General features: G+C 44.2%; 2 protein-coding genes across 2 annotated transcripts; one reads left to right on the plus strand and one right to left on the minus strand.

Annotated features, from left to right (window-relative positions):
• Positions 1-525: 525 nt before the first annotated feature.
• Positions 526-7,981, plus strand: tmprss4a (transmembrane serine protease 4a). The gene is made up of 13 exons (XM_076734311.1): positions 526-599; positions 4,586-4,640; positions 4,774-4,917; positions 5,148-5,300; positions 5,407-5,533; positions 5,638-5,757; positions 6,125-6,168; positions 6,350-6,512; positions 6,621-6,784; positions 7,171-7,266; positions 7,387-7,529; positions 7,617-7,769; positions 7,894-7,981. Exons 1-13 carry the CDS (start codon positions 594-596, stop codon positions 7,903-7,905), a joined length of 1,380 nt encoding a protein of 459 aa, XP_076590426.1. The 5' UTR covers positions 526-593; the 3' UTR covers positions 7,906-7,981.
• Positions 7,982-9,985: 2,004 nt separating this feature from the next.
• On the minus strand, positions 9,986-15,796 carry mre11a (MRE11 homolog A, double strand break repair nuclease). The gene is made up of 20 exons (XM_076735534.1): positions 15,738-15,796; positions 15,251-15,331; positions 14,927-15,059; positions 14,621-14,781; positions 14,446-14,533; positions 14,201-14,342; positions 13,982-14,096; positions 13,576-13,761; positions 13,307-13,475; positions 12,896-12,976; positions 12,682-12,811; positions 12,479-12,579; positions 12,218-12,388; positions 11,811-11,870; positions 11,547-11,727; positions 11,238-11,324; positions 11,027-11,091; positions 10,861-10,922; positions 10,651-10,747; positions 9,986-10,398 (listed from the first exon to the last, which is right to left on the minus strand). Exons 2-20 carry the CDS (start codon positions 15,268-15,270, stop codon positions 10,357-10,359), a joined length of 2,091 nt encoding a protein of 696 aa, XP_076591649.1. The 5' UTR covers positions 15,271-15,331; positions 15,738-15,796; the 3' UTR covers positions 9,986-10,356.
• Positions 15,797-15,959: the final 163 nt, after the last annotated feature.

Consider the following 15,959-nt stretch of genomic DNA (forward strand, 5'->3'; position numbering starts at 1 on the left):
TGTTTGGGTAAAACCTGAGAGGCAAAGAGGCACAGCAGGGAAGCTTAAGAGTAAAGGATGCAAAAGGAGGCAAAAAAGAGATGTCGTGCTTTATGTCCAGAGGGCTTAAAGGTTTGGAGTGGGAGGGATGGGAGGGAGGAGGGAAAATTGGGGAGGGCATACAGGTAGGAAGAGACAGGTAGTGAGAGAGAGGAGGATCAAGAGTCAGGTTACCTGGAATACCTCCGTTTAGTTTTGTTTCGTCAGCAGGGCTTGGTCATTCAAAAACAACTCTCTGAATCTGCGGAGCGCCGAAACACAACGCTACACACCAGCACTCTTTAATAAAGCCAGTCAGACATCCTTCAAGGCAGATTCAGTTACACTGCCAGAGAAAGAAAAGGAGAGAGAGACAGAAAGGAGATAGACTGAATCAAGCCGGGTTTTGTAGTTTAAGTCAGCGGAGAGGGAGGGTGAGAAGAAGAGGACCGAGGACATACAGAGGACAGTGACTTTCTGGGGAGTCCCACCTCCAGAGAGGGAGGGCAGTGTTTGCTCTGTGTTCGCTGTCAGAAGAGGTGCAACTGGGCCTTACCAAGAAAGACAACTACATCATGTGGGTGAGTCCAACTAGAAGTAAAATCAACATATTTATAAAGAAGATGGCAAGTCAGGTCACTGGTTTGCATCAGAGGGGCCATTTTGAATATTACCATCCCTACATATCCTGTATCCTGTAACATGTTTGTTATCATACCGTGGTACAAAGGTCATACTCACTGTTTGCTAACTTGTATTCAGCCAGTTTTTGCAGTGTAGCAGCAAAGTTTTGCATGTTGGAAATGCTGTCTGCAACTAAATGGTGTAAGTATTTTACAGTAGCACAGCCATAGCTGATATGCCAAAGCATATATTGCCTTGTGCTTTATATATAGAGTTTAGTAAAAGGTGTGTGATCATCAGCAGCTACTGGAGCAGGGAGGTAGGAACATGTTCGGTTCATGTTGATCCAGCTGATACTCATAGTTTTATTTGATTTGTGTGGAAAGAACAGTTCTCTGTAGGTCAGACTAGATAGTAAAATCTTCAAAAATGTATGTGGCTGGCAGCACAGTGTTACAGCGTTTAGTACTGTCGCCTCACAGCCAGAAGGTTGTGGGTTTGAGCCGACCGGCTGTGGATTCCCGCACATGTTCTCCCTGTGTCTGCGTGGGTTTCCCGCAGGCTTCCATCCACAGCCCAGAAACGTGAAGGCTGGGTTAATTGGCGACACTGTAGATGTGAGTGTGAATGGTTGTTTGTCTCTATGTGTCAGCCCTCACATTGAGACAAACCCATAACCATCCAAAGGATAAGTGGTTTTAGGTTATGAATGTATATGTGTGTGGAGTTGCTTGTGCGTTACTGAGTGCACTCACTATAGTGTGCACTTCTGCGCTTGTTTGTGCTTCTCAACATGCGCAGACTGCACTGGTCTAGATCTCTGCCTTTGATTAAAGCTCGTCCAACATGTAATGCATAGTTTCTCAGAAGCCCTTTTGTGACCGTTTCAGTTATGAGGAACATAATCCAACAAAGCTGAGAAGCGGCAAGGGGAACACCTCGTTTGAACAAAAGGTTTACCATGTCAAGGCCTGTATCCATTAAGCCTGACCCACTTATGTTTTTTTACTCAAGCAGTTCCCACTAGCACTGGCTTAACTGGCTGGAGTCCACTTTATGGGTCAGTTTGACTCAAACAGAATCAGGTAAAACACGTTAGATGACGTAGACAATAGATATGCTCATGCTTGGCGAATGCCGCATGATTGTGTTTTCCAGTAGGCACCATCATCATACTGTCTGTCATGGTAGGAACAGATGCCATGAACAGATCAGGTATGTGTGTGTCCGCTCTCAGCCACATGACTTCCTTTAGTCATCTTTCTGGTTTCCCAGATTGGATGGACCTCCCATTTTTTGTGCTGTCTCCTTAATCCCGCCGTTTATCCTCTCCCACTTATTCAGTTCATACTGTTTGCTATCAGGTGATGATGATCTAATTCCTTTTTTTTTCAGTGATGAGTATGTGTGATTTTTTTGGAGGGAGTGTATTAATCGGCATGTTAAAATCGGGTTATTGGTATACACCGGGGGCTCTCTCTTATGCTGGTTATGCAAATCTGATTATTATAGGCTCCATGTGTTGTAATGTTTGGCATCAGCGTGACTGATGACCGATGACACCTCAGTCTTGGGGAAATTGAGAAGATGGTTAATAAACTAACTATATGGAACAAAAAAAGCATTTTTAGTATAAGTGAGTGCAGCACTTATGTTACATACCAAGATGCTGCAGGGCTTAATCCACACAAGTGAAACACTTGTTTCGGAAAAGAGAAAACCGATAGTGATTTGACGACACGACATGCAGAGTAAAGAACAAACTGTCTGGGTGTTTGACGTATGCAGCTTTTATGCTTTAAGATGGACATGATTATTTGAAATGCTGTCCTATGTAAGAGTGTCTCAAAGCGCTTCCAAGCAAAACAGTCTGATTCATGGCAGGATAAGGAGAGCCGCCCAAGCCGCCCAAGCCGCCCAACCACCCCCCTCCTCAAAAAAAAACCTGTCCAACAACATTCCCCTCTCTCTTTATAGAGTATATACACTTTACTTGTTCCTCCTACTTGACTGACGAGAGCTGGACATGAAACAGCCACATCAGCCGTTATTTTCACAGGGAGGTATTTTCAAAACATCGCTATTGAGCACTTCCTTTAATTGAAGTAATTGCAGCAGAGCATATTTCTTTGCCTGGCAGCGAAGAAATATGAAAATGAGGGAAATTACCGAGTACTTTAAAGCAGAAGTGAAAATTAGACAACAGTATGTAGTGTGACAGTGTTCCCTATTAGCCGTTTTGTTTAGCTGTAGTTCTGGCAAGTCCTCATTTAGTCATCAAAGATTATGCACAACATGCTTTTTTAACCACACAAAGTATCAAGAAACATCCAAACTGCATACTGTAAGCATGTTTGTAGTTCAAACAATGGGTGGAAAGCTGTGAGAACAAGACAAAGGAAGAACAGCAGGTAGGCGAAAGTGCTCTTCAAACCATCACTCAGTAACTGTATATACCATCTGCTGAAATCCTCAAACAGGCCAGTCAGCAGCAGGTTTGGGACTTATTTTATTTCGCTGTGACATTACTGAGTCTACTTTCTTTTTACCACACCGTTTTAATCTTATAATTTCATAAAAGCCCTTCTAAGGCCTGGTGTCGCAATCTAGGAGCCACTATTAACACTTTGATATTTGCTTTAGATGGCGGTTTTTCAGATTGCATGTGTACAGTGTACCTGTCCCTATCAAATAAAGATAACACCCCCGACCTGTCACTCCAGTGAAGGGGCCAAACTGACTGTCAGACCCCTGACCACAGCCAATAAGCCAACTCCCAAATATTTCAGGGCAACTTCCTGTTCATGAAAATGCAAATATTTGACTTGAGACTAGACAAGACCGGCTAATCAGGGATGTAAGTCTTGGTTAGATCTTTGGAAGGACCTACCATCATGGGCCGTGTCCCTCAGAGCAGTGGTTCCCATCATGGAACCAGGCCAGGACCGAGCATGGGGCCACAAGATACTGTAAATCTGAAAGGTTGCAAGATAATGAAAAAGCAGGAGAAAAGACATGTTTCTGCTGCACAGATATTTTTTTTTTTTTTTTTTTTTTTTATTATCAAACAAACATTTTATCCCTTCAAGCCTCATTTGAATTTTTTAGGTGAAAATAATCTGAGAGGGGAAAATTACTCACAAACATGAGCACATTGGAGCTGCTCTATTGGGACATAATTACTATGATTTATTTTGTAATCTATCCCACATGCTAGGAACACAATACAGACTGAAGTGTACATTATGCAATTATGCAACCGGGATACAGCTGATATCTTGCTTAAGGATACAAGAGTAGCATTTAACCTGGCTCCTGTGGTTGAAGGGCAGCCACCCCTCTCACTGTACCATCCTGCATCCTTACAGGCTGTTCTGTCTCCAAAGTATCAGTTGCATGAATGGAGGACTCGCTGGGTCCCAACAGACCCTGCCACACTACACCCCAGGATCCTGTACATTCACATAAGATCCCGTTCACACTGGGGTCTGTCAGACAACAGATTATGGGAACTGCCTGCAGCACATGGAGCGGCTGACATATGCACATCGGTGTAACGTGACAATTCATAGTGGGACACTATGTTCCATGTGTGCATGATGGGTAATCTGTTGTGGCTCCTCCCATGGATATGTATTGTATTGTACACCTGTCTTGCACATGGTTCATTTGTTCTATGCTGTGCAGGACTTTTGGACAGATAGGTGCAATTTATTCTCACATATACTTGGACAGCCACCTGGAGAGAAACACAAAAAGTCACATGCAAACAGCTGATGACAGCTTAGATAAATACACTGAAACCTACACACACAATTACACAATCACCTACACCCCCAGCTAGACGCACACACTATATTTTCTCTCAAGCCACACAACGCACACTGTTGTTTCGACACCTGTGCTCATCCTGTCTAATGCGTCTTTGTTATTCTCGCCTCAGGCAGTCGTCCAGGTGCCTGAAGAAAGCACAAGACCATTGAATCCCAGGCAGCCAGGTAAGCTGTTTCATGTTAATGTGTTACTGCAATGATGGAAGATTTATTTATGAATATCATGTTAAATACATGGAAAGTAGGGTATTAGATGGTACTAAGAACGTGTTTGTTTTTTTTCCCCTCCTCATCCCAGTGGTTCCTAAGCCAGGTCGCCACAGAAAGCCCATGACGGCTCCAAGGACTCAGAAAAGCAAGGCGTCTAAGGCGAAGGCAGTGCTGCTCACTGTCGTGGCAGTTGTGGTGTTTCTGGGCATATTGGTCACCGCAGTATACTTCAGTGAGTCACAGTTCCTGACAGTAGTTTTCTTCCTTCAAGGAAATGTACATACATCACAGGATGGCATCATGTTTCTATTTCTATATCAGTCACACTGGAGACACATGTTTTCCAAAGGTGTATTCGTGACAATTCATTCGTGACACTTGACTATTTATCAAATCATCCAAGGAAAATGTTGTTCTAATCCGAGTTCTGCCCTTCCAACGTGCCACCTCTTTCCCCTGCAGTAAAGCAGCTGATTGACAGCAAGTATTTCTTCTGCAAGCATTCGCTGAAGTTCATCCCAATAGACCAAGCATGTGACGGGAAAGAGGACTGCGCAAAAGGAGAGGATGAAATAACTTGCGTGGCGAGCTTTAAAGTCAACACCACCTATCCAGGTAAAGCAAACACTTGACTCGGCCTCACTTGGGCATCACAAAAATAAAGCTTGAAAAAATAAGTTGACTCCTCTCTTCTTCCTCTCTGTGCCACTCCTCCCTCCAGTGCGTCTCACGTCAGCTTGGAATGTCCTGCAGGTGTACAGTCCTGGCTCAGGTTGGCGGAGTGTGTGTGGTGAGGACTGGACCCAGCAGCACACAGAGACGGCATGCAAGCAACTGGGATACACAAAGTGAGTTCACACCCTCAGAGGATCAATAGACTGTGTGAATTTAAAGCTTGGGTTATCAGAAATCAAGCCTTGCATCGTCCCCCTTCTGTCGTCTGTCTTACCAGTAAACCTCGTAGTACCAGTATCCCAGTGGCCATTTTGATATCTTCCCTGAAACCTGGACCATTCACAGCTGTCAGGCCGGGGACTACGACCAAACCCATACATCAGGCTACCATTGACCGGTGAGCGAGGCAGTACATCTGTCATCCAATGGGAAATTTAGATGCTCATTTCTCTCCTTCCCACTTCCTATCTCTGTGAAAAAAAATCTTTCATTTATTTTCTCTTTCTCTTTCAGCTTTAAATGCTCCCCCCTGCCTGATTGTACCCTTCTCACAGTTTCTGTTCCTAAAAGACAAAAACTTCCACGGTTTTTGTTCCCTCTCTGTCTAATCCCCCATCAGAGTGTACAAAACACTTCACTCAGAGAGGGCAGAACAGGAGCAGGGGTCAGTTAGGTCAACATGCGACTGTGTATTTTGTCTGTTTGACAAACTAATTGTGGTTCATGTGTAGTTCTAAATATTTGATTTCCCCCCCCCCCAACAGAACTCAATGCAAATCCGGATCTGTGGTATCTTTGTCCTGTTCAGGTGAGTTTTATTGTTCAAAAAACAACCACAGTCACCAACATTGTTTACAGTTTTTAACGAGGCAGAGCTGTGTGACCAGTTTCACAATAACAGGCTCACACATGTCTGCAGAAAAACTGTCTCTGTGAACCACAGTAAAGAAAATGCTCTTTGAAAATAACAAGAAACCTTTGCTTTTCAGACTGTGGAGAGGTGGGCTCTCAGGACCGTATTGTTGGGGGTACAGATGCTTTCATTGAGGACTGGCCCTGGCAGGTTAGCCTGCAGATGGGAGGCAGCCATGTGTGTGGAGGCTCTCTGGTGTCGCCGCAATGGGTTGTCACTGCTGCCCACTGCTTTGCTGAGTCAGTACAGTTTGCATATATACCATTTCCACTGAACTTCCTTCGTTGCTAACATCTAAAACATGCTCACACCCCCTCCTTGCTCTCTTCTTCTGGATCTTGCAACAGTAAAAAGGAGGTGAGTCGCTGGAGAGTGGTATCAGGCCGGACATACATGAGTACGCTGGGAGGTTCCTATGTGGACAGGATCATCGTGAATGGAGACTACAGTGCAGTTCGAAACGACTATGACATAGCTCTGATGAGACTCAGCAGTCCGCTCAGTGTGGGAGGTCAGAGTTCAATTTAATACTCATAAAAACACACAGGCAGAAATCACTGCCCCTTACTGATTGATTAGAATTATGAGCATATCAGTTAATGGACCCTGAAGAGTCTGTAGTTGAAATTTAAACCTGAACAGTTCTGATAAGAACAAGACATATAATCAGTAGGCTTTCCTCTATTACCCTCTACTGGTGTACATGCCAAACAGCAAGCTCTTCACTGTACATGTGTGCACGTACAGGAAATTTGACTCTGCTTTAGACATTGCACTTGCATAGGAAAGAAGTCTTTCAACTCAGCCAGTGTAACCACTTGATAACTGTACTTTTCAACTGCCAAAGCTACGACAAAAGCAAACATTTTCGAAATGAATGCGCTGCCTGTCTTTCAGAGAGCCGTAGGCCGGTTTGTCTGCCTCCTTATGCCCTCGGCCTTCAAGCCGGAGCCGCCATGATTGTGACTGGCTGGGGATACCTGAAGGAAAACGGTGAGAAACCCTTCACACTACCTGTCATCATCATCAACTGCCAGCTCGCAAACAAAAAAAAAAGACAACTCTTCTGAAGTAACCTATAACTCAAACGTTGCATCCCCACTCTTTCTTCAGGCAAGATTAATCCTTCACTTCAGAAGGCCTCCGTCCCTCTGATAGACTGGGCTACCTGTGCCAGCCCAACAGTGTATGGTGGTTCCATCACCCCAAGGATGATCTGTGCTGGGTACCTGGAGGGGAAAGTGGATGCCTGCCAGGTAACGAACCACTGACAATAATATTTAAAGCCTAGCAATACAGATGGATTGGATATCAAAATATAACTGTGCTGTTATGAATCCCAGGGGGACAGTGGGGGTCCTTTGGTGCACTTCACCTCCTCTCAGTGGCATCTGGTGGGAGTGGTGAGCTGGGGCATCGGCTGTGGCCAGGCGAGAAAACCAGGTGTCTACTGCAACACTGAAGAGATGCTCAGCTGGATTCATACAGTCATTGACGTAAGTGTGTGGTGTTACAAGTGTCTGTTCGTGAGCTCCACTCACTAGCTCTTCCAAGCAGTAGTAGTAGTAGTTTTACTTGGCAAAACATACACTAAACAAACATTTTACGTCATCCCTCCAGAAAAACCCCTGAGGTCCTCCATCATGAGACGCAGCCACCACGAGACTGCAGTCCAGTGCGGCTTGGACAGACCGTGAAACTAAAAGAAGGCTTTTGTTTCCATGTGGTTTACTGAGAGACAGAAAGGGGAAGTGGAAGATCGATGTCAGCAGCAATGCAGATGAACTGTTAAACACAGCCTTATGCAAAAACACTGCAAGTGTACACGCACACACAAACTTGTTTTGGGTGTGGTTTGTACCATTTCAGGTTCTTATCTCAGGGGACAAGTATATTTACGTTGCTTTGGTATGTGCCGCTGGTCTGTCTGGGATGTTTTAAGCTTTCAGTGTCGTAATCTGACAGACCCAAACCACTGATTCCTGTGTCTTTACAACGAGATTAGTATCAATTTAAAGTAGAAAAATTGTTCACTACCTTTGGTTTAGCAATAAGTGTACAAACTGTTTTAACTGTGAAGACCAGGCTGGCAGACAAAATGTACTTGATTACTGTGTGCTACGATTTTGGGTGTGCAATGTGATATGAGGGTTGATATGGTAATGAAAGGTGACAGACAGGCTAAACCTGTGCTGTGCTAAAGCTCGCAGAGGTCAGTGCGAAGCCTCAGGTTAATATCACCAATGTTGTAAAAATGATGCAAAGTGCAGGACTTTAACGCATCGATGGAGCTGATTCAGTCGATCTGATGCGTGTCCACATTGAAGGGCAAATGCACCTTTTTCACAGCACAGATTATGTGCTTTTCTTCCTACCACACATTGATTTATACAAGCACTTTAAGTGGAAAGCGGGAATTACTTGACGTCACTGCGAGCGCAGAAGATTCAAGTAACAAGTCTACTGATGCACTGAAGACTATAACTTATAAATGTAACGCTGTAATGTGTTCACGGTACCTCCACACTGAGTTTCAAAGGGCCTTCAGAAAACTCAAACCGTGGCCAGAATATTCAAAGCTGTGCTCACTGACTGTATGTTAACATGTGCACTCAGGCAAACCCCTGTCACTACTTCTTCATTTTAAGGTTGTGATTCCATGTGTAGCAAAGTAACAGAATTCATCAACCTGATTTATTTATGATTCTCTGGTCTTTGAGACATATGTTAAATAAGTAGAAATTGGCACTTTTGAATTTAGAAATTTTAGTTAACCTACTGTCATGATATTAGAAAATTTTGTACAACAATAACATTGCTGTCAAGGTTTGCATACAGTGTGGTGAGTGACGTAGCAGCTGATAGTTGACTATATGTGGAACGTTTTGTTCATTTTTATATACCTGTAAAATTGGTTGTAAAATAGGCTGTAAATGCAATAAAAACATTCTTTAACTTGGCAAGTGGAACATTTGTTTTGCCACATAACTGTCTGGATATTCTTTGTATGAGCTGGAAACCAGATCCCTCCTTGTTCCAGTCAGTGTCGGCCTCGTCCCACGCACACACCCTCTGACCCAAAGTTAACAAAAGCAACAAGAGAAGGATTTATGGAAATCATTATATGAATCCTGAACAAAAGATGACGCAAATGACAATGGTCATCTCAAATTTCAAGCACAATCAGTGGGAACATCCCTCAAGCAGCATATGGTGCAAGAAAGGTTAAATTCATAAATCATCTGACGAATGAAAACAATAAATCAAAAATAAACTTTGGATGAAGTTTCAAATATCTGCCTTTCCAGGCTGCATCCTGAAAGATCTTACCCTTCAACTTTCTTACAACTCCCCTAGTGACACCCAGTGCCTTCAACTTGACTATACCGCCCCCCTCTGGTGGATAGATGTCATTTTTTTCTGTGTGACCAGCTTCACTGTCTTTACCTTTGCATTTGTACCTGAAACTTCATCAGTATTAGCTTTAACAGCAAAACAGCAGGAAAAAAACTGGCAGTAAAACCCAAAATATCTGTATAAATTTAAAATACAAATAATCTGAAACACAGTAGAGGACAGAAGAGCCAAGTGGCGAGTGAGAATCTGACTTTATCTGCATTTGATGGTGTATTGCTCTTTCAGATTCTCTCACCCTCTGCCACTGGGACGTTACGTCAACACAAGGGCACAAAAAAAAAAGAGACGATCACATATGAAAAAAACATTTATTATATCCTGAATATCAGAGAAGTACAAAAGCCAACGACAAAACCCAAAATGGATCAGTGCTGATGTACAGTAGCAGACACCGTCTGCCAGTTGGTGCGTTCAGGTGGTGGCTAATAAATGAGGCTGTGAAAACTGCCACATCCACCTTATAGCCTTTATCTTAAGCCTTTGATCAGAACTGATTGACTGGATAGTTTTATGCTAAGCAAACAGCAGCTGATCAACTTAATTATTCATCATCAACATTAGGAAGAGTGAGTGAAACATGCCCTCAGAAGTCCTTCAGCACAACCCTGCAGCAGCTCACTTGCTAATTAGCATTTATCAAGTGCTTCAAAACAGACGCGCTCGTTGTTATCTCCGTGAACCAGACCTGGGGCCTTTGAATGGGTTATCCTGCATCACAATAAAAAAAAAAGAGAGATGAAGATGGAAAAATGATTAAAATGTTTGTCAGGGAAATGTGAAAACAATCAAGTTAAGTTCATTTTTGGCAAGAAAATCTGAAATGGATTGTGTGAGATTAAGGGTAGGGGTACATATTGCTGCTTCCCAGAAAACAATGTGGTTTTGTAGGAAACCCACTAGAAAAATAATCATACGATCCCCAGCACTGCAGACACATGCTGGGTCATTTTCTCTTTTCACCTCATCATCATCACTGTCATCAAACGCGACTCCTCTCGATGACTGGCTCTGGCTCTGAGAGCTGTACTTTGTGAAGGATGATGATGACGATGCTGCTCTGTGGTAGAAAGAAAACCCAGATTTAGAAAAAAAAAAATGTTCAAACACAGGGGTGGTGGAGGGTTTTCCTCTCATGAACGGCTGGATTACCACCAACTGAAACAAACATACTTTGGCGGGCGTTGGGCAGTTTTCGTTATAGGTATATCTTCATCCGAGTCATCAATGGTCATCTGGAGATGAGACGCAGGGTTGGAGGACAGTAGAGTTAACATAGAGATTAAATTTAGGAGGTGTGTGTGTTTACTGCATGTGTGTGTGTTTTCCCTTGACCTACTTCATCTGCAGCGTAAGATGTGGCGGCCGCTGTCCGAGATGGTCTCTGGGACGTAGCTTGAAACGCTGAAGAATGGGGTAAAAAGGAGAGAGGAGACACGTTGAAGGAAACAGATTCATACCCTGATGAAACACCAGGTTCCTCTGAATTCTCTGCGTATACAGAACATTAACCTGTGCGTCCGCAGATCATCACGCTCACTCTCTCCTACCTTGCATAATGCCTCTGCTCTGTGTTGTTGCTGAGGGTTTCTGGGAACGGCCCCGACCGGCTGGCTTTGGTTCAGCGGAGGTTGCGCCTGAATAGACAGATGAAGGATTTATGATGCACAGCATTTTGCTCCATTAGATGCCACTTTTCTTTGTCAGGCAGCTGGAGGAAGTGCTGTGGATGTTTGGTCTAACCTGCCGCTCAAGCACTAACTGCTGTATTTGCTGTGTGTCACTGCCTTGTGTCAGGCCTCCATTCTTGAATCAACCTTTGAAACACCTATTTACCACTGTATGCCCCTCTAACTCACCTCTCCCTCTACCCCGGCCACCCCGCCCCCTGCTTCCTCGCCCTCTGCCTCGGGTGGGGGCCGGGAACGGGACTGCGCCTTCATCAGAGTCCATCGCAACATCGTCGAGCCCATCGAACATGTCCTGGTCTACAGGGTCATCGCCTCGCTGCTGACGGTGAGCTTTGGCTCTGTCCATAGCCTGAGAAGGACAGAGAGAGAGCTCACAGAGTCAGACACAGCAGACAGTACAACATTTGAGGCGTCTCTGCATTCATTACTTACTTCTTTGATTTCATTCTCTTCCTCAGTTGTGTTCTTTTTGGACTCCCTGAATCGCTTGATCTGAAAATGTAAAAACAAGCACCGAAAAAGTCAATAGTCCTACAAAGCTATTTACATGGCCAATGAAAATTAACACTCCTGTTTACATGCAGCCAAACATCCTCTGATTAACACACACAGCCTGCCTCTTTCATTTGTTCAACCACCTTCTTGGAAAGGTCAGCACTGCAATATTTGCACATATCCAAAAACCTGTTGATATCTTAGTCTTTCGTGATGTTTAAAGGTAGGTGATGTTCTGTTCTTTTGAGCATGCATCTCTACCGCACCAGAGCTTATCATGAACAGACAAGAGGTCGTGTGTCGCAAACTGCGATAAAATTTTGAAATTAGACCCCGCCCCTCACCTCTGTGTCTATATCCTGCTCTGTGGTCACTCCTCTGGCCTGGAGGTGGCGCTGTGTCTTCTCTAACTGGTAAGTGATCAGTTCCTCGATAGCGTCTTTCTCATCTTTGTCTACAAACTCCTGAATGGCCTTCCCCATGCCCTGCTCAGTCAGAAGGGACAGCTGCACTGTCTGTGAAGATACGCACACACACACACTACATAAAAACAAGCGTTATGACACCCTGCAAATACGAGACTGTGAATCAGTGAGTGGCAGCACCTGTTCAGCTGCCTCAAAGTACTGTTTAACCAGGTCCTCCACTCTCAGCCCCTCAACGGCTGTGGGTTTCAACAGTTTGCTGTAGTCAACGTTGACCTCATCTGAAAAGCACAACAATTAAAGCACGTCAATTAGGCAACACTGTACGTCCATCTACGGTGTGTACCGCAGATCCAGAGATGTGTATTTATTCCGCGTCATACCTTTGATGCCCTCCTTTTGCTCCCGTCGTCTGAGAAAGTGAATGATGTCTTTCGGGTTGGCCACACGGTCCACAAACCTCTGGCTGAAGCGAGACGTGTTGAAAGCCTCGAAACCTCCACTGTAGTCCACCTGGGGAAGGCGATGAAGAGGGTGAATTGGAATGTAGAGTGACGATGAAGGTGCGCACACACGCGTAAGGTGTGTAATTCTTACCCTGAGGCGGATTAGAGGTTTCTCTGGGGTGAGAGGACATCCGAGTCGTTCTCTTTCAGCTTCTTCTAACATCTCTGTGACCTAGAGAAAGGCAGACGGACAGACAGAGGACACAAGGGGGACATTTCCATGACTTTAAGAATGTTATTAAACATGCACTTCACAGGCATTTTTGTGGATAAGCAGACTGCGAACTTTACTGGCTCATTAGACGTTCCCACCACCAATTAGATGCATCCGCCAATGTGTATCACAATACTAGTTTCAACGATCATGCAACAGAACACTAGATTTTAAATTAGTAATACATGCGTTTCTCATAAGATGAGACATGTTTGGGGATTTTTCTGAACAAATGAGTGACAGATGTAAGACCGGCTCTGCATGTTTGATGGCGAGTGCAGGTGTTACCTTCGCATAGCACAAGTTCTCCACCTTCTTTGTGACCTGGGGTGTACCAGGTATGAGGTCTTGGTAGTCAGCCAGCACCACATCCTGGATAAAGAACTGACGCACCGTCTTTAAGGGGATCTTCTCCAGGTTCATCTTGCGACCTTTCACCCTCAGCAGCCCTATGTGCCTAGATCCACACAAACAGAGTAGTTTGGCAACTTCATAGTGTCAAAACAATCTCAGAATATGGGAACGATCATTCACTGTGTGCAGGTGTCTCTGTGTACTTCTTGGTAGCCTCTCCAGGGGACAGGGAGGTGGCGACTGAGCTGCCAGGCTGTGTCACATAAAAGAGCTGCTGTTCATTTCTGGTCGGTGTAATCAAGCACTCGTGCTCGTGACCCCACACCACCAAGTCAAGAAAGTCATCCAGGAACTGCTCAGGAATGTAGTTAGTGGGTCCGTGCTTACTCCTAGGTTTAAAAAAAAAAACACAGGCAGAAAAAAACATAACAATTAAAAAAACAGGAAAACTGACATTGAAAAATACAGCCATTTACATCTTAAAATTATAATCTAGGCCTGGCTTTGTGAGGTAATGCAGTAAAAGTTTACTAGTCCCAATGTGTGAAGAACATGCCAACCTATCAATGTTAAACAACACTCCTAACGCATTAGTTTGCATGCACACACCTGTTCTGGTGGATGGCGAAGAGGTTAAACCACTCATCCTGGTCCTCTTTGGGGCGAAGCATAGTTACCTGGTTGTTGACAAACATCCTGTACAAGCGCTCATCTGGGATAGAGCCTTCACACACACACACACACACAATTTAGACTGAAAAAACGATTCCTATTTCCAGTAATCCTAGAAGGCTGCAGACAAAGAATGCACAAAACACACACACTTACCAAGACCATACAAGGCGAGCCTGGAGTTGCCTTTCTGCATGAGGATGGGACTAATCTCAATCCTCTCCACTGAATGGGAGTGACCGAAGTGATTGACAAGACCAGAAGCACTTAGCAGATCCAGCGCACACAAACCTTCAGCCTAGAGGAAAACAAAGTAAGCGTGGTTTTAAAACGAGCACACAGGAAGAACGAGACAAAGATCTTGTATGTAATAAATTTCCTTCACGCTGGAAGCAACTCACCCCAGTGGGATCATCGTGGTTACCGTGAATGCTGAATACGGGAATGGAGACGTTCAGGTTTTCATCCTCATAGTTAACCCAGGGGAACCTATGACACACCGACACTGATGTAACGTTCGTTCAACACGAATACAGCGTTTGCCAAGAATAATCACACGAACACAGCAGAACTGACTGGGTGGTGTTGAAGTTGACAGTCTGATCACTGAGAATGTTGAAGTGAATGGGCGAGTCTCCCATGCAGTACTGTCTGAGCATAGTGATGCAGGTGTGGAGGCACCGGCGTGACGGCTTGTTGTCATGGAACAAATCCCCACCCAGCAGGATGAAATCTACCTGCAAGCGAACAAATACACAAATAGAAAGCAGTGGGCATTTCGAACACGTTGACTTTTTGATGTTCGTTCAAGCAGACTTTGTGTAAATGAATCTGATTTTCTGCTGAGTCACCCATTGTACCCTCTGCACAGCTCGCACGCACCTGATTTGTCTTGGCACATTTCAGGATCTCATTTAGGGTATTGTAAGAGTCACTGCCACGGATAGCATCCTTCTCGAGGTAGCCGAGATGAATATCTGTAGCAATCAGGATCTTGAAGGTATCCTCGTCATCTCTGGAAAAAAACACATTTTATCCAGTCATGAAAAAGAAACACAGCTCATACCTGGATATACCTGTACATTAGACTGCACTGTGCATTATCTGATTATAAATTCATTAGGACATTTCAGGAGATCTGTTAATAAACAACGAGCATGACCACAGTATATTATGGCTTTAAAGTGATAATTTAAACAGACTCACAAGGTGTTCTCCGAGGACATGGTGATAATGAGAACTTGAGAGGTCTGTTTACACCTCACAGGTGGTCAGCAAAAGGATTCCCTGCAGAAAATAACATTAATTTCAGAGAATGGCACAAAACTATCACGGAGGCTTATGACGCTACAACTAATGTTAAAAAATGTTGATAACGTGTTCGAGGAGCCAGGAAACACTAGCTACATTTAGCTACAGTTAGCTGTATTTCGTGATAGCTAGTGTAGCTAACTAATAATCAAGTCGTAAAGCAGTAGCATAGCTAACAGTGAGTTCATGTGAGGATGATGTATTAACGTTAGCTTTCACTTTTGCTAGAAAACTGCCGCGTGCCAGCTATCAATGCAGTAGCTAACATGAACTTATGTCTACACTTCGACTGGCTGTAACTAATCGATATCTCGATAAGTAATTACTATTTGTTGTGTTCGTTATAAGGTACAACGTGGGAGAAACACTGCTTGCGACCCACCTCCTCTCAGAAACGCTAAACTTTCCATAAAAATCCCGGCAAGTCTTGCAAACCCTCCATCCCGCCCCTCACTGGAGGCTCACAGTTATTGTAGTTTTACTCTGAAGCATCAGCGTTATAAGCGGGAGAATCTACGCGGAGGAAGAACTACATTTCCGGTAAGCAAATAATATGCATTTGCTTTATTTACCCAGGCGCGCCGTTGAGGCCGTCTCAAAAATA

This window comes from Chaetodon auriga, chromosome 7 (genome assembly GCF_051107435.1).
Source record: "Chaetodon auriga isolate fChaAug3 chromosome 7, fChaAug3.hap1, whole genome shotgun sequence".
NCBI lineage: Eukaryota > Metazoa > Chordata > Actinopteri > Chaetodontiformes > Chaetodontidae > Chaetodon > Chaetodon auriga.